This window comes from Medicago sativa, chromosome 3, assembly GCF_051527215.1.
Source record: "Medicago sativa cultivar Bolivia chromosome 3, Bolivia_mono, whole genome shotgun sequence".
In the NCBI taxonomy this organism is placed as follows: domain Eukaryota; kingdom Viridiplantae; phylum Streptophyta; class Magnoliopsida; order Fabales; family Fabaceae; genus Medicago; species Medicago sativa.
Window position 1 is genome coordinate 72902847 of NC_140751.1, and position 21582 is coordinate 72924428.

Consider the following 21582-nt stretch of genomic DNA (forward strand, 5'->3'; position numbering starts at 1 on the left):
AAGGTCATAAAGAACCTGTCGGGCATTAAGCCCCCATCGCTAAGGTCATAAAGAACCTGTCGGGCATTAAGCCCCCATCACTGACTATGCAACGACACAATCTTCCTACAACTTGGACAACAACGTGAACATCTTATACAATTCCATTAAAATGGACAACTTCTTAAATCTTTACAACTTAGACCGACTTATACATCTTCACTAAAACTCAACAGCAACATAGACAGCGTATGGACAATTCACAACATATTATCATCATTGAATGCATTACACTAACTTTAAACATCACAGGTATTTACTTAATGTATTTATAACACGTCACTTTACTTATAACATTAAATCAAGGTTCAACAGCAACAAACAGCGGCAAATACAGCATATAACAGTGCTTGAATATCATATCATCATTAAAGAAATGTATCATATCAACTTAATCATCAAAAAGAATCATATTCATCAATCATAAACAACTTCATATAACATCGTATTTAAACATAAACAATAATTCACTATGTATCTTTGTAAAAACATAATAAATTATCCGCAACATATTTTCATGTCAAACCCAAGGTACTGGAAAGATATCACAAATATCAACAACTTTCATGTTTACAACAAGGATCAATTCAAAACAGAAACATATGAACAAAACGCAAAAACATGAAACAGAGAATGCTGTCACCGTACAATTTCGCTAAGACCTCCCTGTAGTATTTTCATCATAACTCAAAGACCAAACATCATTTTCACGTCAAACCAAAGCCACTGGAAAGCTAACAAAATTATCTAAAACTTTCATGTTTATGCCTAAGACCAATTCTGTACCGATCAATACCAGTTTTCATTTTAAATTCGGAAAAGTTGTGCTGAAAGTCCATAAAAATTCACGGTGACCTACGTGCAGTAATTTGACCATAACTCAAGTTCTATAAATCCTATTGACGTGAGACCAATGACATTAGAAAGCTAGCATCCATACCTACAACTTTCGTGTTTACACCTAAGACCAATTCGGCACCGATCAATTTCAGTTTTAATATCAAAATTCGGGCTGAATGCAGATTTTCTCCAAGTTTCACCTAATCTCATGGTTCTAACCTCAAAACTACTTCCAATAATCATCCTATGGATTATCGAAGGTCTGTACATAATTTCTACATCAATTCAACAAGTTTTCATCATCTAATCATCAAATCTCTCTCAAAACCCTAATTCTCAAATTCTCACAAACTCTCCCCAACTTGTTAGATGTAATCTAATGATTTAACAACTTAATATTAATGCAAGATAGTCTCACCCTCACCTTAGATTAATTCCTGAATCAACAGCAGCGTTCTTCTTTCCTAAGGTCTTCTCCTCTTCTCTTGACTTTTCTCTTCTCTTCTCTTCTTTCTTGTTCTCCTCTTTTCCAAAAAGCGGTTTCCGGTAAACTCTTTCTAACCTAAGCTTCTCTATTTATAATACTAAACGTTCTTCCTAAATCTATTTTGGCCCAACAACTTATTATTCTTTCTATTCTAACCCCCTTCTTATTTCTCTTACACCTCAAAACTACTCTATTCCTCATAATCTTATTTATTTCTAAATTAAATATATCTCTCCCCCACTTAATAATAATAATACACCAATAACAAATATATCTCTAACAAATAACAAATATATTTCTACACCAAATAACAAATATATCTATAACAAATAACAAATATATTTCTACACCAAATAACAATTATATTATGCTAGTAAATACCAACATATAACATAACAAAATATCACATAAATCATGTAAATCATACCAATCATATAAATATATTCTAAAACTAATTAAAATAATTAAATAAAAAGGAGGGCGTTACAGAATCTCAGAGTAAGAAGTTCTACACTGCTTCTGGCAAACCAGCCTTTCTTCTCAGAAAAGGACTACTTGACCAGAGAAGCAAGGTTGTGTAAGCTTCTGAAGAAACAGATGGCACAGCAGCAGCAAGAGGCTAAGGAAAGGGAACAGGCTCTTCTCCAGAGGCAACAATACCTTGAAGAATTGTTGAAGGCAAAAACTGAAGAAATGGAGAAGATGAAGAAACAACAACAAACCAACCCTTAGTTGCACACCTTAGTGTTATCTTTTGTTTGTTGTTTGTTTTAATTTCTTAGTCCTTGTTTCTGAAACCATCTTGTTTTATTTTTCTATGCTTCTGAATGCTTACTGCTTCTGACTACTTAGCTGCTTCTGATTTTTGGATATTCATGTTCATATACTTTGGTCTGATTTATTTAGTTAATTTCTTAAGTATACTCTCTCATGTTTGAGTTTTTCTCAAATCTTTTTGTCTTTTATGCTTATTTTTATCTCATTTTTTTTTGATAATGATAAAAGGGGGAGTATATGTGACAAGTATTTAAAGGCTCTGAGCCCCATTAACATTAATGGCATTTGAAATTTTTGAAAAACTTCTATCATTTTTTTTACCTTATTGGTATAAGTTATGAACGAAAGGAGTATCAAAATTCAAGTAAAATTAATTGAACCATTCTTCTTATCTATAAGTTAATTCTTTCAATGATTCAATTTTTTAAAGCTCTGATATTTTTATTGTGCGAAAAATGAATTTAATTAACCTGGATAGAACTTAGGGGGAGCTTACAAACCTCACCTTAAAGACTATCAGACTCAGGGGGAGTTTGAGCTTACAAACCTCAGACTCTGAGCTTACAAACCTCAGAACCCCAAAGTCAACTTGTTAATTAGATTAACAACAATTGATCAATTTTAAATACTTTTGTTTGTCATCATCAAAAAGGGGGAGATTGTTGGAACAAAATGTGTTTAACAATGAACCTCAAAGAGTTTTGATGATAACAAGGTATTAAAAATTGTAAATTGGACTAGCTAATATTTGTTCAAGTGTACAGGACCATAATTATAAAGTTACATCATCATTGGTTCTGAATGAGCAAATAAAGAGCAAAGGAAACAACAAAAATTTGAAGCTTGGACGCTCCTGAAGGCAACTTGTTACTGAAGAGAAAAAGCGCTCCTGAAGTTAAGTCGCTTCTGAAGTAAGGATAGTGCTCCTGAAGTTAAGTAGCTTCTGAAGTAAGAATAGTGCTCCTGAAGACAAGAAGTCCAGAAGTCATATCATCAGAAGCTGCATCATCAGAAGCTGCAGAAGTCATATCATCAGAAGCTGCATCACCAGAAGCTGCATCATCAGAAGCTGCCTCATCAGAAGCTATTTCACCAGAAGCTGAATCTCAACTGGATTTGCAAAAGATTCAAGAATTGAAGAATTATCAATGCAAAAGCTGTCTATTGGATTCGAAAACACAAACAAAGGATTAGTGGAGTTTTGCAACGGTCATTTCAAAGGTGTTTGAAGGCTTGTGCTTGCAATTTGGACGAAAGCGTTGACATTGTACTTTGTACGAATTGTACAACCACGTTCTCCACTACTCTGTTTTGTGTCCACGCTACAAGACAAGAAAACAGCTCCAGAATACGGTCTCGCCTGCATATATGTTCCTTTGGATAAGGAATGGATTTCAAATTGGTTCTTCATAGGACAACAACCAAATCAGGCAAAAGATCATTGGTGAAAGATCAAGCTTCAACAACGACTCTTTGGTGTGCTGGCAATTTCACAACGTCTCTTTCACACCTCTATATAAAGGAGTGAAGACCTAGAGATTTGGTAATGCAAGAACGCTGAACGAAAGACTCACAAGATTTTCACAAGTACCAAACCTCTGCTGAAATTGTTCTGCATTCACTTAGAATTTCTGTGTCTCAAAGTCATATCTTAGAAATTCTTAAGTCCATTGAGTCTGTATCTGTTTTGTATTGTGAGCACCTCTGATTGTATATCAAGTGTTCAACCTTAAACAATTTTCTGTGTAATTTTGTTTAGTTAGGAAGTCTCTTGCAGTTGTGCTTGAGCAGGAAGTCTCTTGATTGTGTTCTTGAGCAAAGGAAGTCTCTAGCTTGTGTGCTGGAGCAAAGGAAGTCTCTTGCTTGTGTGCTTGAGCATTTGTAATCAGATATTACTCATAGTGAAATCTCCTTGGAAGTGCAAGGGGGACTGGACTACTTCCGGATTGTGGAAGGAACCAGTATAATTGCTTTGTGTCGTTCTTCTTCTCTCTCTCTGTTTTATTCCGCTGCATTTAGATTCTGATTATCACTTCAGAAGCTGTCTCACTTAGCTTCTGATCAGTGTGTTCAGTTTTAAGGAGAAACGAAGAATTTTTCAAAACACAATTCAACCCCCCTTCTTGTGTTTTTCTCACCTTCATAATCTTCTTCAAACAAATTATTTTTACATTAAGGAACTAAAAAAAAATTATACTGAGAAACACTGCTACAATTCTCTCACTTTTTGTATGTTGGCCCTAGGTCATATGACGACATAGCCTAAAATATCAAATGATGCTCCATCATCAATACAAAAAGTGAGAAAACAATTTCAAGATAACCAAATCATATGTTTGTCCTAGGCCACCAAAATCTCATAAATGGTCCTGAACATGGCATATAACAAACATAACGTTTAATTTAATAAGTAAAAGTAGTTCACAATTAGCCTAAAATGCAAGACTCTATATTCCAGTGCAAATGATCCTAGAGTTTACCACCTTATAGAATGTCGTGAATGAAATCAACTTAAGGAAATTTGTGATCCTCATTTTGACTCACTTGAGGTAAACCTTAACATGCATTGAGCAATCATATGGTCCTACTTCGAACTCACATAAGGTATCCGCTCATAAAAGTATGGAGATCAAGACTAAATAAAATTATGATGAATTGAGTTGGGATTCACATACTGGACATCTACACCATGTTGCAATCCAACCCACTCACACTTTCTATGAAACGCATGAGCATACGATTCATCGTACACGTTAATACAACACTATACATATCAACCCATCAAATGTAATAACAATAACATGTTTCCATTACATATATTTCATAAAATCATGTGAAAACAACAAGTATCAAATACAACAACACTATAATGAACACATTACAACTTGGAACACAAACTGCATACTAACAAACACATATTCCAATACTTAAAATATCTTAGCAAATGTCCTCACCTCAGCAAGCTTCCAAATCCAATAACATGTGTCCTAAACTGTATAAACGGACATAGGTGAATAACAAAGCTTCTAATTATTTATATATTTATCCATAAAGTTCAATAAACTAAGTCTAAAAGAAAATGTTAGCTTCTCTAGCTTGATCTTAGATAAAGTTCAATTGACAATTAAAAAATAAAATATTTTCAATACTTTCTAAAAATTAATTTAACACTTTAAACGTTATTGTCTTCGACGTTAACGACTCAAAACATAACAAAATTCATGCTTGTAAAAGCATTTTCCAAGATAACTTTTGTTAGAAACTTTTCCCAAAATATTTTAAATACAATAAAATACTTTTTCTGACAAAATTTTAACAAAGTTACATTTGTATTTACATCGTTTATCAGGACTTCTATTTTAACAAAGTTTCATTTGTGTTTACATCGTTTATCAGAACTTCTTGTTCGAAGAGTAAACATGATATCCCATACAAATTCAATCTAGCACCTCTGGTACTCATTTTAAGTTATCATACGACAACTCAAATACAAATCAAATACTATGTTTTTTTAAAATAATAATTTAACTCGGACTTTTTGAAACTTTGTTCGATAATCACAGATCATATGTAGATTTTAATCGTTTCAAACATATGGATCCATTGATCCATAATTTTGACTAAAAATTTAAACTGTTGATCCTCAAAATGCCCTTATTTGGTTTGACCAACTCAAACTCTAACTATGTAATGTTTAAAAATGTTTATCTGACAACTTGATAGATTGGCTAATTATAATATGTGATAAGAATAAACTTTAAAAAAAAATTCAATTTTTTAAAAATATTTACAAAGTTAAAAAACATTTTTTTTGTTTTAGATCTATAAAATTAACAACCATATCTAACACATTCATAAAGAAATGAGCAAGAAAAAAAAATAAAGATTTAACTCTTTTTTATTTTATTTTGTAATTCAATTTCTAGAAATGGGAAGCTTGAAAAGTGAAAAAGTGAAGTATGAAGTATGATTTAAACATTTTGTGTTTTGATTTTTAAGAATGGAAAGCTTAAAAAGTAAAAAAGTACGGTACAAAGTATGATTTAAAAAAAGAAGAGTATTCAAATGGTGCCACAGAAAATATGCAAGATAGTAGCAACTGTGTCTGAGCAAAGAGCCGATATACGCCACTATCTTTTTGCCTGATTGTTTGAAGGTTGAGATCTTTCTGCAGAGCTCTTCTAATTTTCCCCACCTACTGTAGGGTTGATCAATATAGAGATAGACAGCAAAAGAGTAGTAGGGGGAGTGTTAACCTTTCCAGAGAAGCCACGAGAGAGAAAAACATGAAAGTTACATGTAAAACAGCAACTGCAACAATCAATGATTGATTCACATTAGGGTATGATGTGAGTTAGTCAAGCACGTCTTGGTCCAATTGAGAACAAATCAGTGCACCAAATGCCAAAATCACCCTCAGTGAAGTACGGTACAAAGTATGATTTAAACAAAGATGAGTATTCAAATGGTGCCACAAAAGATAAGAGTAGAAGGGGAGAGAGTAGTGTAGCCTTTTTCTCTTTTTGTAACATTCAAAGATAGAAATCAAATTCGCAATGTTAAATCTTATAAACTTATTTCATTTTTTTAATAAATAAATTGTTATTGCGAGAAATTTAAGTGAACTTTATGGATGGTGTGCCGTGATAAAGGCGACTGACATTTGAAAATATTATTATGTATGTATAAAAGAATCAAAACAAATTATGTATAAAGTGCATTAAGATCTCAAAATGTAGATTGTATTATGTTTAATAAGGTTTATCCTCGTTGATGTGTTGCAATAAATGGTTCAACAACAAAATTATCAAAATATTGTTTGTACTTAAACATAATATTCACTATGAATTTTTTGTTTACATTGATACCAAAAATCTTAATGCAAAAAAAAGTTGTCATTAGATTGATAAATATATTTCAATTATGGTAAAGTAAGATGATGTCTATTTTTGATGCAACATTGTTTTTATAAAAAACGACAACGCTTAATATATGTTAATAATTTCCAGAATGATAATGTTTGAGAATGGGGTTTAGATTAAATATATGATGTTTTTTCTAATGGTAAAGTTTAATTTTTGATAATATTTCTTCACAAGTTCATCTAATGGTGTTCTTTCACAAACTAATTTTCACGTTCATATAATTACGCGGATATATAAATCAAAAGTATGTTATTTTTCTCCTAATGTGTTGACATTAATGTCACGTAGCAAATGTATATGTTTTAAATGCTCTAGTATTTATGGTTTAACGCTATAAAAGTTTGTTGGTTATTATCGAGAAAAAAATATGAGTTTGGAATTTAATATTGTGTATGTGTTGGGAAAATATGAACGAGTTGATAATGAAGATTTAGTGTATCAACAAATAGCGTATTACTTGTAGAAAATAAGATATATAAACAAATGGTTAATTCACACCATGTTGTGTTTTCTTTTTCAGTAGACTTACATTATCTTGTCTTAGTTATTTATGTGTTTATGTGTTGTTTTAAAGGTTTAATTATGCAATTCTTCTCTAAAAATATAAAGATGATTTTTATTCTCTGTGATTACAAATTCTTTCGAACAAATTATACAATTACTAATTATTTTTAACTTAGATTTGAGGGCAATCCATATTTCTGATTTTGGGAGGATGTTATTCATGCTCTTAAAGCTATGAGGCCTCTTGTAAAATTAATCAGGCTTATTAATAATGAATAACTCTCTGCAATGGGTTTCATATATCAAACAATGGTGGATGCAAGAAATCAAATTAAGATAAACTTCGATGACAATGAAAGCAAGTACGAACCAATCCTTGAAATCGTTGACAGAAGGTGGAGCATTCAGCTACATCATCCACTGTACGCAGCTGAACATTATCTAAATCCAAAGTACTTTAATAACAATCCACAAATGGAGAGCAACGATCTGTTGTTGGAGGGGTTTTATACATGCATTAGAAAGTTTTCTTCTTCACCTAAAGTTGTAGATGACATCCATATAGAACTGACAAAGTAGAAGGCTTGTGCTGGTAACTTTAGATTAACTGAAGCAATAAGGTAAAGAGAAGATAAACATACATCTCCTGGTGTTTTTGATTCATAAAATACTGATTCATAAAAACCGATTCATAAACTCAATATAAATATGAAGTAAGTGAGGAGGGAAATCACGTCTTTGGTGAAGTGACTCATTTTAGGTTGATTTCAACTGCCCCTTTATATAAATTGATGTTTAATTTCTTCTCTAGAGATGAATCATGTGATTGGGAATGTTGGAATACCTTCTACAATCTTGAGGACAAACTTGGTTTTCATGGGGTAGATTGTGATAAAATGTGCTCTCTGATTAATTTGTATGGAAGGTTCTTGCATGTTTCCTATTATTATGGTTATGTTCAAGAGGTTTTGGTTAGATTAAATTTAACACTTGATATGTTGCTTCAATCAGATGTTGTTAAGTATGAATTTTTTGGGCTGATGTGTGACCTTGAAGGAATGGAAACAGTCTACAACCAAGAGGCTGATTGCTCCTTGCACTTCACTTTTGATCAATGGGATCTTGGTGACCATTTGGATTTGAAGTTCAGACAGTGGGATCCAGGGAAGTTTATGGTAGAAGCAGGATTCTACAACCTTGAGGACAAGGTCGATCTTGAAGGGGTCGGTAATGATAGGATACTTAGAATAATGAGTATTAATGTGGTGACTAAGTTAGTTCTAGAAGTTTTTTTTTTGTTTTTTTGACAAGAAGTTAGTTCTCGAAGTTATTATGACTCACCTTAATCTAGAAGGATCTAGAAGGTATATTGTTAGGGGATAATATTGAGTATGTTAGGGTGCACTTGCTTATTATGAGTATGCACAACAATACAAGTCTATATAAGCATTGTATGCCTTATTATGGGAATGAATGAAAAATATAATGACCTTCCTTTCTTTTATATCTAGTTTCTCTCTCTAATTTCTGGAGTGTGATCCCCACTCGAATTGGGTCATTCATAGAAAAAGTGAAGCCATGACATCTGATTTTGCTATAATATACGTAGACACACACTAAAGTAATAGATAATGAACTAATCACTCTCAATTTTATTACTGATAAGTTTGCACATTGATTTCCATATTGAAACCAAATTTTAGAGAACATTTACTTATAATAAAAAGAAGGACAAAACTTACCTACAGTACCCTAGGTACTGTTTTTGCTGTTCCCAATCAAATATGAACACGTGTGCCAGTATAGAAATTTATTTTAACGATTTTCAATTACTCCTTCCATTCTCTCTCTGCTTCAATCCCGTTGAGATATTTCTGATGCCCTTCCATCAATCCAATTTATATTGTCCTCCTATACCAATCTTTTGTAAACCAAACAAAAGGCTCTCCTTGTTACTGTCACCAGAATGTTTTAATCAATTATTATAGTTTGTGCTAATTGTTTGTTTTCATTGCTCTCTCCTTTGGCAATAATATTATGCTAGTTTGGGATGGAGTTTGCAAGCAAAAAAGCAAGTTTGGGGGATTTCCAAAGCAAATTTGCCGTGATTTTTAAAAGCCAGCAATTGGAGCTTTTGGGTTAAAGTGGGTTCTGCCGTGCTTTTACACAAAACGTTGGGTAGAAAAACTGGATACCATCATGGCACCATCAATTAAACTAAAGTCTCTCCTTGTTACTGTCACCAGAATGTTACTAAAAGAGTGGCGATAAGGCATATGGTGAAGCTATCCACGACAATTAAACTAAGGCCAATGGCTGTGAAGCTATCCGTGGCGGCTTAACTAAGTCTTCTAGCTAAGAACCGCGTCGATAACCAAATTTTGATTGGTAAATCCAGCATGGTATCGTTCCTTATTCCTCTTCTTTGATTCAGCAATCCATGGACACCAATGCTTTTGAATATGTCACTTCACGAGGGCAGCAAGTTTAGTTTGATGTTGGAGTTGTACAGTAGTTGATTTTCATTGCCTCAGAATAGAGAAAAAGGGAAAAGGGAAATTAACATGCTCCCGTAAAAGAAATAAAAATAATAAAAAATAAAGATAAAACAGGACACGTGTTTGTATTTGATTGGGAACAGTAAAAACAGTTCCTAGGGTACTGTAGGTAAGTTTTGTCCTAAAAAGAATAGGTAGTTAAACTAAAGTAGAAAAGATAAAACCAAAAAAATAAAATCGAAGATCACCATGTGTTTTATGGAAACAATCAAACATTCCAATGAGTTTTTCGAAAAGATCATCAATCCGGACACGATAACTCTTTGTTTTTTGAAGAAAAAAAACATTAAACTAAAAAACTATATATAAAAAAGTAATCTGGAAAATAAAACAAATTGAAAAGGTGAATTAGGTTTTTTGAAAGATTTTCTCAAACCGAAAAACTTAATTGAATATTTGTAACGTTTATTTATAAATTTACTCTTTAGTTTCTTCTTTGTAAACCAGAAACTTTTGAATAAAGGAAGAGTTTTAATTTATATATATATGGGAATAAAATAAGCAGTTTACATCTTGACAAAGAAAAATAAATATTTCTTCTATTTTAAAATGAGTGTCACTCTAGTAAAAAAATTGTTTTAAAAAGAATATCACTTTAAATTTTCAATGCATATTAACTTTTTCTTTTCAATTTCACCTTTCAATTAATTTGGAAAGGATTATTTTACGGTTAAACTATTTTAAAATGATTACTTTTACTTTAATGACAAACAAATCAATAGTTAATATTAATACTAAAGACAATTTGGTAAAATAACAATTTTATTCCTTTTAATCATTGAATTTTTTAAACAAAATTTAAAGAGTAATCCAAGCGAAAAATACTGAAAAAAAAAAACCTCATTTTAAAGAGTCGCGTAGGCGCTCATACAAATTCAAATCAGCACCACCGTGTCACCGCCGCGGCAACCGCCGTTGATTCGATTTCGAAATGGCGAACGTTGATGAACTCTTATCTTCCTCATTGTCAGATATCAACACCTACACCGGCAAAGACCCTCTTCTCCCTTGGCTCCGGTAATCTTCTCTCCCTCTCTCTCCCTCTCTCTCTCTCTCTCTGTGTCTCTCGCTCGTTCATGTTTTTCAACACTCATTCATTTCGAACACTGCAGAGGAATCAAAAAGATGAAGGACACTCTTCCCTCAAAAACACTCAAGGAAAAACTACCTGAATTCTTGCAACAATGCGCCAAAACATTCGAGCTCGATCGACGCTACAGAAACGATTTACGTTATCTTCGAGTTTGGCTCCACTTGGTTAGTGAATTAGAATCACCCCTTTTGAAAAAATTGAATTTGCAAAATGGGTTTTGGGAAATTATTATTAAAGTTTGATTTTTTAGTATTATTATGTTAGATTCAGGAATTTTGTGATTAGGTTGAAGCAAAGGGATAATGAAATGTTTAGTGATTTTTTTCTGTGTGATTGGTAGATGGATTTTGTCGATGACCCGAGTGCGTTGTTGAGAACTATGGAAGTTAATCAAATTGGAACTAAACGGTGTCAATTTTATCAAGCATATGCTCTTTACTATGAGAAGAGTAAGAATTATGATGAGGCAGAGAAAATGTATCATATGGGAGTTAAGAAGTAAGTTCATTGCTCTATTTACTGATCCTGTTCAATTTATTCTAGTGTTTTGGTGCTTGTTTTTAGGAAATAGGAACGGAAAAACTTGCGCCGAATGTTGATTGGATTTTGCTTGAAACTTGGTGCATGCATTGTTTTCAATTTAGCAGATTGGCACAACGAATGTCTATCTAGTTCTTTGATTGTTATGAGTTTTTTTTTTTTTTTTTGTCCAAAATCCACACAAGTCATGTTTACCTTGCTCCTATTGTTGAATAAGTTGTTATTTGAACAACAAAAATCGGCGATGATAGTCACCACCTACATGTAATTGGTGGTTAATCGGTTTTGACATGTAGAAGAACACTTGAAAATTATGATTAACCATGTCCAAGTTTGTGATTAATGAAGTTATGTTGGTAGTTAATGAGTTTCAATACCTGATATTGAACATAATTTACCTCTATCTGAACTGCATTAACCACTTAAAAAGTTGTCACGAAAGTTATCTAAATTTGGTTGTACCAAAATAATTTCTCTTGTTGAATAGCCTTGCAGAGCCTGTGGATGAATTGCAGAAATCTTATGAACAATTTCTTCAACGCATGAAGCGCAAGAAGAAAATTCAGGTAGTGACTAGTTTTTTCCTTTATCTGTCGATCCATGTTGTTTTTGTCATTTATTTGTTATTCTTGGTACTTGGTCCATTCAGTGTAGATAATTTTAATAAAATGTCATACAACATCAGGAAATGAAAGCTGCTGATAGACGCGTAAAGGCTAAAAATGATGAGAGCAAGAAACTTCGTGGTGATCATACAGTTGTAATCAACAAGTTTGTTGACACTGCCATGGATGGAAAGTCTGAAGCAGAAAATGCATGCCATCATGGACTGGTAGATCCTACAATAAATATGAAGGAGGCCATGAATGCCATTAACAGCATGTTCAGTGAGCCATTAGAGACTGTTCCTTTGGGCAAGAAATCACATAAGAGCAATTCAAAAGAAAATCGCAGTACAACGAACTTTGAAGTTTTTGTTGATGAAAATTTGGACAAAGAAAATAAACCAAACGGTTCCGTATCACTTCAGCATAGGAATGAAGGTGGCAAACCTCAACAAGAATCACTCCAGATATATATTGACGATGAAGGACGTTCAGAAGGTTCTACTTCAAAAGTAAATGGCTTTGTTTTTCCTCGACCTAAGGATATTCCTTCTGAGAAATCTAGGGACATGGATGCACAAAAATTTCATAATTCAAAGTTCAGAGAGGATACAGTTGTTCGTAGATTTGTTGGTTCTGCCATTTTGGATGAACCAAAGGTGGAAAATGCTTGTCACCACGGTTTAGTAGACCCCACAATCAACATGAAGGAAGCAATGGATGACATAAACAACATGTTTGGGAAGCCAATAGACTTTGTTAGAAAGAAAAGGTCACTGAAGCAGGAGAATGCACCGGAGAACAATAGCGGAAAGGAATTCGGTGGGTTTTCAATCCTTGCTGATGATGATGATGACCTCAAACAGAAACAAGGAGGTAAGCCAATAGATTTTGCTCGGAAAAAAAGATTATTGAAGCAGGAGAAAGCACCAGGGAACAACAGTGGAAAGGAACTCAGTGGGTTTTCGATACTTGCGGATGATGACCTTGAGCAGAAACAACGTCCTCAACTACCAAAATCGCGAGGAAAGTCAAGGGAATCAGATTTATTTGAGCCAACTCTTCACACAAAGGAAGCCATGGATGACATTAACAAGATGTTTAATATGCCTCTGGATTTTTAGGAACAAAGTGTTTTTGTGGATGAATATCCGCACGTTTCTTCCTTTGGAACTAGTTTGAGGTTTGTACCAATTCATCCGCTTTTAGGTGGATTTTTTCACAAGGTTCGATCTAGAGACCTCACTTGAGAATACCTTGTACACATTTGGGTATTGCATACCTAGTGTAGTGCCATTAAGCCAACCCATTAGGGTAGGAACAAAGTGTTTGCTGAGTGCCAATTCTAATTCTAATTCTTAGCAGAATTGTCTTGATTTTGTGTGGCATAATAGAATGTGAAGTTTCATTTCATTACTCTTGTTTTCTTTTTTAATAAAAGAACCTTATGACTTTTATAAACTATGTATGCTTTATTGAACTCAAGCTAAAACAGTCACAAACCCATTAAACCATAAATTAAATTATCGGCATTAACATTGCAATTTGTGAATCAGTATACCAAAAAATAACAAAAGATACAATTTAAATTTGAAAACTTATAAAGTTATAATAATACAGAGACAAATCATAGCAACAACATAATAATAATCAATGAATCTCAAAATGGTTGAAGGGTAATTCATAATGGTTTGAAGCATTAGTAGTGAGTCTTTGAGCAATCCGGAGGATGGAAAGCCAAGGGACCAGAAGCATATATAACAGCCTCATACCTACTTCCACGCAATCTCTTGTTCTCATAACGAAGTGGAGATCCATTCAAACCATAATTAACATTTGCGAGAAGGCTACAACTTTCAAGAGGAGACCAAACAGGCTTCACGAAGCAAGAGTGAAGTGGATGATCTAGTATATAATGCTGCATCTTGAACCCTTCTAGTTGTGCATAGAGGTAACCATTTTTGTCTGTCTGAAAAACCTTGTAGTAACTAACATGACCTTTGTGTGTTTTGCAGGTGATGCTTACTTTAGCTGAAGGAATTGGCTTGGCTCCATTTAGAGACCAGGTTCCAGAATGTTCACAGGTTTGACAGTAGACTGTAGTTTCCACAACCACGTCTATTTTCTTCTCTGTTGTATATGGAACAGCTTCATTAGCTTGTGTATAAGAGAAGGATGCAATAAGAAGCAAGACAGAGAGAATGGTGAAGTGAGTGCCAGCCATTTTCCTCAAGGGTTTAAGGGAGGAGAAAGAGATAAAGACAAGGCTTACTAATTGAAGAAAAACATTTGATAGATTGATATATATAGCATATGATAGCTCATTGGTATTTGGTGGTAAGGATCAACGTGCATTCCATTAGACCATTATGTTGACAATGTATTACATACTTTATAATATTTAATAAATATACGTGAAGGCCACCTCTCTCCATGTACATGTATATTGTCTTGCTATACCAAAATATATACATGGTGTAATGTTGTAGATAACAATGACCCAATGCAAACTCGAATTTACTGCGATTAAAAGAAGGGTGAAGTGAGTGCAACAATAAATTAGAATTGTGAATAAAGATTAAGGTCTTGTTTGGATAAACATCTTAATTAACCACTTATCGTATAAGTATTTATGTATAAGCTCTTTCTACAACAAAAAATCAAATAAAGTCAAATTATTTTCATAAAACTATATGTTATTTTCATAAACTATCTTAAAGAACTTATGAAAATAAGTTGAAAACAGTTTATGAATATATCATAGGTTGTTTCACTAAATTCCTCCAAAATGTCTAACATGTGTAATATGTTCAAATAAGCACATGCCAAAGAAAATGATTCACTTCCAAGACAAATTGGATATGTTCATTAGTGAGATATTTATACTCACATAGAAGAATCTATATGAAACATCCAGATGTTTTTTTTATGAAATACTTTAAGTAACTTATGAACATCTCTTTCAACCAAAATTCAAACACCGGTTTCGTAGATTGTGAGACTTTAACCCCTTTCGTTAGATGCAACTGTCTCCGTTGGTTAATCAACAAAAATATTTATATGGTAGAAAGTAGAACCAGACTTGTAACAAAAAAAGAAAGAAAAAGAAAGTAGAACCAGTCAACTCAACTTATAAGTGATCATTTCAATATAACTGCACCGTATAAAATTATTTTCATTGACATTCATCAATTGTATAACCTGTTTATTTTAACATGTTAAGTGCACTAGTTACTTGATTAAAGGAAAAATATATAATTACTTTCAACTTTGATCTTTAAAAAAAATGTCAGACTTTGATTGTAACATTGTGAATTTTAAAATTTTCATATGTAATCCTTTGAATATGATTGTTCATTTTTTGAATATGATTATTCTAATAATCAGTCGTTCCGTTTCTTTATGGTTAACTAAGTAATGGACATGATGTGGTATAAAACATTTCATTTGTATATTATATTTCTTGACAACATTTGTATATTATCCTTTTTTTAAATAAACAATTGTACAATATGTTAATCACTCAATATGTTTTTTTTTTTTTTTAAGAAACTAAATTAGTCAATCGAAATTGACGCCACAAAGAATCAAATTTGAAATTTTGAGAGAAGCACGTTTCAAAATCCAAACCCAACGTCATCAGATCACAAACTGGGTTTCATTCAATAAAATCTTAATTTTATATCTATATTTATTATTATTTTTTGTTCTGAAAAGTTTAACTGCAAAACTTGCACATATTAAGTATTAAAAACCGGAGAATTGCGAGTTCGAACATATGTCATAACATATCAAATATATATCCCATAAATGAGAAAAAGTGAAATGAAATATTATAAGTATCGATATAATATCAGTTTTAGTGTGCTTCAATGTTACATTAAATAATGAAATGAATATTTATAATTATTTAAATTAAATATTAGTCAAAAAATATTGTATTTTGTTGTTATTCGAGGTAACACAAAAAATATACGAATAAAGTTTTTTCTTTAATAAGCATATATAGATATAGATAATTGTTAAAAAAATTCGTGCGTTAATCCTCCTAACCCTATGGGAAGGAGACTTTGAATTTCGGCCGTCAGGTAGTGAAACTCATTAAACACTTTAGTCTAATCATTTGAATAGATAAAGGTTAGAATAGATAAAGGTTAATTTTGTTACCCTATATGTCTATCTATCTCATAGTTGACAAAATTACATTTTACTCGGTTGAACAATTGTGTATTTATTTATACTATTAAACCTTATTTTGAAAATGCAAGTGATCCAAATTTAATATTGACAACTAAGTTTCTTAAAATCCTGGAATACATCATACATTTTGACTCAGTCTTTTACTTAAAGTGATTGATTTTTCTTTTCCAGAACTAGAATAATATGCACAACTATGCAAGATGTTTAGTCAAATATGTCACGTTCAATAGCAACTGTCGTATTGCAAAAGCAACTGGCCTTCTATAACAAAGCCTCCATCATAGTAATAGACAAAACCACAATCATTTTCAGCTTTGATTTTGTCATGCAAATTTTCTGCCGTCCATTTAGCAAGCTACAGCTTGGCATATTGTAGATGCCATTTGCTTAAATATAAACCTTGTTTATACTTTATACTTGTATATATATAAATCAACAAAGCTCTCCAGAAGACTTTGACTTTATCCTTCAATATCATCAAACTTCAAATTTCCCACCCTGCAACCTTATGACACATGATATGTGACATGCAAGCAGGACTATGATTGTTGAACTATTTGTTTCTCGTAAGTCATACTAGCAGATTGTAGTATATATGGTGAAAGATATCACATTTGGAAATGGAGAATATAAATAGATGTAAATAGTAGTATTAGTCAAAAAATATTTTTAACCAACCAAATAACTGACTGAACAAATGAAATAAACTAATATATAGTATGACACCCTTTTGTTGGTGCAATTTCATAGAGCATAATCAAACGAAGCACACGAAAAAAATGGTTCTTTTTATCTCCCTTATTATGTACATGTGATTTGTCACTCCCCTTACAATAGATACAAGAGGTATCAACTTACAGGTGAGTACCTTTTTAGCGCCATCACCGACGGAAAATTAAAAGGATGAGAACGATGCGAACTCAATACTTACAATCTCATTTCGCAATTTTAGCTGGCGTCAAAGGAAGCAATCTCAAGTTCTGCCCACCAAAGTGGTGAAAGTTTAGGAACAGCTACTTCAGGACTTATTTTTGTTATCCCTCTTAATCTCTCACAAATTTGTTTCATTGTTGGTCTTTGCTCTTGATCGGCATTGACGCAAGACCTAATCAACGCATCGATTTGTACCAGCTGATCTTCTTGGAAAGATGCTAGTGTTGGATCCACTATTTCTTTGAGAGGCTGGTCCCCTTGTAAATAGCGTGAAGCCCACTCTTCAAGTGAGCCATCTTTATCCATCGAATAAGGAACACGGCCTGTTACAATTTCGAGTAATATAATGCCGAAGCTGTAAATGTTACTTGCTAATGTTGCGTCAGTGTGTTTCTTAGCAGCAGCTTTTATATCGGCTGAAGCTATTTCGTTCAAGAAACTCAAGTCCGAGATTTTGGCAGCGTAGTCATCAGTGAGCTGGACAGATGAAGTATTTAGGTCGCTATGTGCGAAAGGAGGGTCCAACTGGTGCATATGTTGCAGGCAGTAAGCTGTGCCAATTGCAACTCTAAGTCTTGTTGCCCAATCTAAATGCTCAGCTTCTTTTACTGGAATTTTCAACAAAATCAAACATACAAGTCAGATTCCAAATAATAGCAGCAATTTACTTTCTAAATAATAGCAACACTAAGTAATAGGCACTCACCGTGTAAATGCTCAAAGAGTGTTCCATTAGGGGCATATTCAAAAACCACCATTCTGGTGAAAGGCTCGTCTTCTTCACAAAATCCAAGAAGATTTACGAAATTCTTGTGGTTCATCTTTGATAATGTATCTATCTGAATTCATAATTGATTAAAATGTTAATTTCAATAGCACGCTGAATTGAAAATGTACAAATAATTTGATTAACTATTCATAATAAGTACCTTCTTACGGAATTGGACTTCTGAAGTCTTTGACCAATCTTTCAATGATGTCACTGTAACAGAGGCCACGGCTATTTCAACACCGCTAGATAGAGTCCCTTTGTATATATTACCAATGGGTGAGGTGCCAATTACATTACTAAAATCTTCGCATGCTGCTTCAAGCTCTGATCTCTTTAGCTTCGGCACACCTGAAAACATAAAACTCCGTTATGCATGTACAAAGGAAGGAATCTTATATTTGGAAAAATAAATGCTTGAATTTACCTGTCACAAATGCCTTCTGAAGCTGGCCACTTAATCCTGTAGCCCACGGTTTAACGGTGGCTACCTTGTTGGTTTTAAAGAGATATACGACAATGCTTGAAATGAGAATAAATGCAGCACCACCCACAATTCCACCCACAATAGCAACGTGATGATTCTTTGACTTACTTTTGAGTTGTGGTACAGAGCCTGGTGCAGGCAAGGGAGAAGGAGAATCAGGAACATTTCGATCTGGGGAAGCTGGCTTCTTCACTGTTTTTGGTGTTTCTGAGGCAGACGGGGAAGGTGAAGGAGACGGAGATGGGAAAGGTGAAGGAGACGGAGACGGAGACGGAGATGGAGATGGAGAAGGAAAAGGAGTATCAGGATTAATAGCTGCACGATTACGAGGATCTTCACGAGGAGCACGGGATTGCAGTAGCCTCCGAAGACCTTTTTTACTTCGACGATTATGCCTTGAAAAGAGAATGACATAAAAGTTAATATCATGGTATATAATGGAGAAAAACGGACACAAGTTAGAATATAGAGAACAAGAGAACAATAAATATGTAAAAGAAGCTCATAGCATTTAAGTCTAGACGAGAATGATACATTTCAAATGCTTAAAGACATACCATTTGGTAGATTTTCCTGTACAACCTGGCAATTTTCCTGCACTAGTTAGCTGCTTTTCATCTACTTGAGATTCAGAAATCATCACCAATTCATTAATTTCATGAGAGAATCCGCAAAGAAAATCATTATTGTCCAGCAAACTGCAATAAAACAAATTGAAATGTTCAAAGAAGTTAAGAGAAGAAAACTGAAATGTTCAAAGAAATTTGCAAATATAGACTCGGCTTCTTAGTATAAAAAAAAAAAAAAAAGTAAGAAGAGATGAAAATTGAATTGTTCAAAGAGTATTATCTTACAGGATTGCTAGTGAGATATTACTCCCAATATCTTTAGGTAGAGGTCCACTGAAGTTGTTATAGCCCAAATCCAAAACCTCCAATTCCTTCAATCGTACAATTCCTTCAGGAATGATCCCATGAAAAGAATTATTCCGCAAAACTCTGCACAGAATATTTGTCACATTGCTATCAGACAATTGAACATATGTAGAATTGAAATTATTGAAAAGCCACAATAAACAAAGCAACTGAGTAGCAAACAATTACTTACATGGACTTTATGTGAACAAGGCTTCCGAGCTCATGTGCTAGATTTCCCTCAAGACAAAGGTTTTTCAAATTCCTGAGCAACAAAATATTTTCTCATGATTAAACACTCCAACACTAGTTTAAAAATTTAATAACAATAAAATGCAATACTAATACTATCTAACCAACAATTTGAACACTTGTAATTAAATCTAACACAAGAACGGGCTTCAAAATTTGTCCTGATATTACAAAATATCAACTGTATAGAATTGATCAGTTGATTCATGACGATTAAAATCTAGATTTGAACCTAGGCGATCATCCCTAAAAGGTTTGTCCAGTTTATAATCATTATTCATGCCATATTACTATCCAAAACTATACATCTGAAGCACGGATAAACAACTTAATTAAGTGCTTATAAATAAGTTATTTCTACATAAGTTCAAATAAAGTCAAATAATTTAATAAAAGCTATCAACTGTTTTCATAAACTATCTTGAAGAGATCATGAAAATAAGCTAAAAACAACTAATGGGCATGTCATAAATTGTTTCAACAAGCTCCCCTAAGCAATCTCACAAGTACTTAACCGGTAAATTACTTGAATAAGCAAATCCATAAGGGCCCCTTATTAATTTCTTCCTTAAACAGATCAAGAAATAACATATATTCAATTTCACACAAAAAAACTAATCACAAAATAAGCACTTACAATACAACCACTCTTCCATCTAAACACTCAACTCCAAACCAATTACAAGGATCAACTCCAACTTCATCATCAACCCAATTTGACAAAGCATCAAAAGGGTCACTGAAAATTCCCTCCTTGAACTTCAAAAGTGCTTTACCTGCACAAACAAAACAAAACTTTTCATCTCTTGTTTCCACACAGAATTAACAACTAAAAAACAAAAATTTCCACGAACTATAAAAAAAAAAACTTACCTTCATCATTCAAAGAACAACACAAACCAAAACACTGTAACAAAAAACAAAACGATGCAAGCCATAGAAAGAGACTGAATTTCCACTTTCTCATTTTTTTTTTAACTCAGAAGGAAAAAAAACACACGACAGAGATTGAGTATTTTTTGTTTCTGAAAAGTATCGAAAAAGAAAAATCAATGTCAACTAAGGAAAAGAAGAGAAGAGGTGATCTGAAAAACTATGTTCTGTGACACCAACAACCAAGGAAACGAGGTATGACTCAAAAAGACAGAATATTTATGTAAAAGCGCGTGCGAAACAAATGAATGTTTCTCATTTTTAGGAGAAAATTTATTTATATTATTAGAGTATTTATGTAGTATTTACCAAATCTAAGTGTATCGAAAATCTCCAAAAGAAAATTCAAAAATTACTAATTTAAAATTAAATGACAGTTGTGCACCGAACTTTTCAAGCAATTTAATAAATGTGATGTGATTTCCTCTAAAAAATAAATGATAAATGCGATTCTAAAATTTATAGGCACATGTTAAAGATCAAAAAAGGAATTAAAATATATATTTACTAAGTTTATATTAAAAATATAAGTTTTTAATTTTTCAAAACAATGCACAATTTTTAAAATTAAGTTTCTATATTTAACTTTTTAACTTGTGCTTTAAGGGCACAAGTTAGCATTTCTCAAATTTATATTATTAACATTTTCTTTTTATAACTTGTACCCTTTGGCTTTGTTTGAAAATTTGGAGGGGAAGGGAAGGGAAGGGAATGGAAGGCTTTGAA

General features: G+C 32.9%; 3 protein-coding genes across 3 annotated transcripts; 1 reads left to right on the top strand and 2 right to left on the bottom strand.

The window, feature by feature from the left end:
- The first annotated feature begins 10934 nt into the window (after nucleotides 1-10934).
- LOC146939961 (Mad3/BUB1 homology region 1) lies at nucleotides 10935-13781 on the top strand. Its single transcript, XM_085753538.1, has 5 exons — nucleotides 10935-11147; nucleotides 11243-11387; nucleotides 11564-11721; nucleotides 12251-12329; nucleotides 12449-13781. The coding sequence occupies exons 1-5, from the start codon at nucleotides 11062-11064 to the stop codon at nucleotides 13490-13492; spliced, it is 1512 nt and encodes a 503-aa protein (XP_085609664.1). The 5' UTR covers nucleotides 10935-11061; the 3' UTR covers nucleotides 13493-13781.
- Nucleotides 13782-13874: 93 nt separating this feature from the next.
- MOP10 (Pollen Ole e 1 allergen and extensin family protein) lies at nucleotides 13875-14626 on the bottom strand. The gene has a single exon (XM_085753539.1). It carries the CDS (start codon nucleotides 14590-14592, stop codon nucleotides 14068-14070), a length of 525 nt encoding a protein of 174 aa, XP_085609665.1. The 5' UTR covers nucleotides 14593-14626; the 3' UTR covers nucleotides 13875-14067.
- A 2657-nt stretch (nucleotides 14627-17283) lies between these two features.
- LOC146939963 (putative inactive receptor-like protein kinase At3g56050) lies at nucleotides 17284-21048 on the bottom strand. The gene is made up of 9 exons (XM_085753540.1): nucleotides 20797-21048; nucleotides 20561-20699; nucleotides 19865-19936; nucleotides 19612-19755; nucleotides 19315-19455; nucleotides 18698-19152; nucleotides 18431-18621; nucleotides 18208-18340; nucleotides 17284-18109 (listed from the first exon to the last, which is right to left on the bottom strand). Exons 1-9 carry the CDS (start codon nucleotides 20888-20890, stop codon nucleotides 17517-17519), a joined length of 1962 nt encoding a protein of 653 aa, XP_085609666.1. The 5' UTR covers nucleotides 20891-21048; the 3' UTR covers nucleotides 17284-17516.
- Nucleotides 21049-21582: the final 534 nt, after the last annotated feature.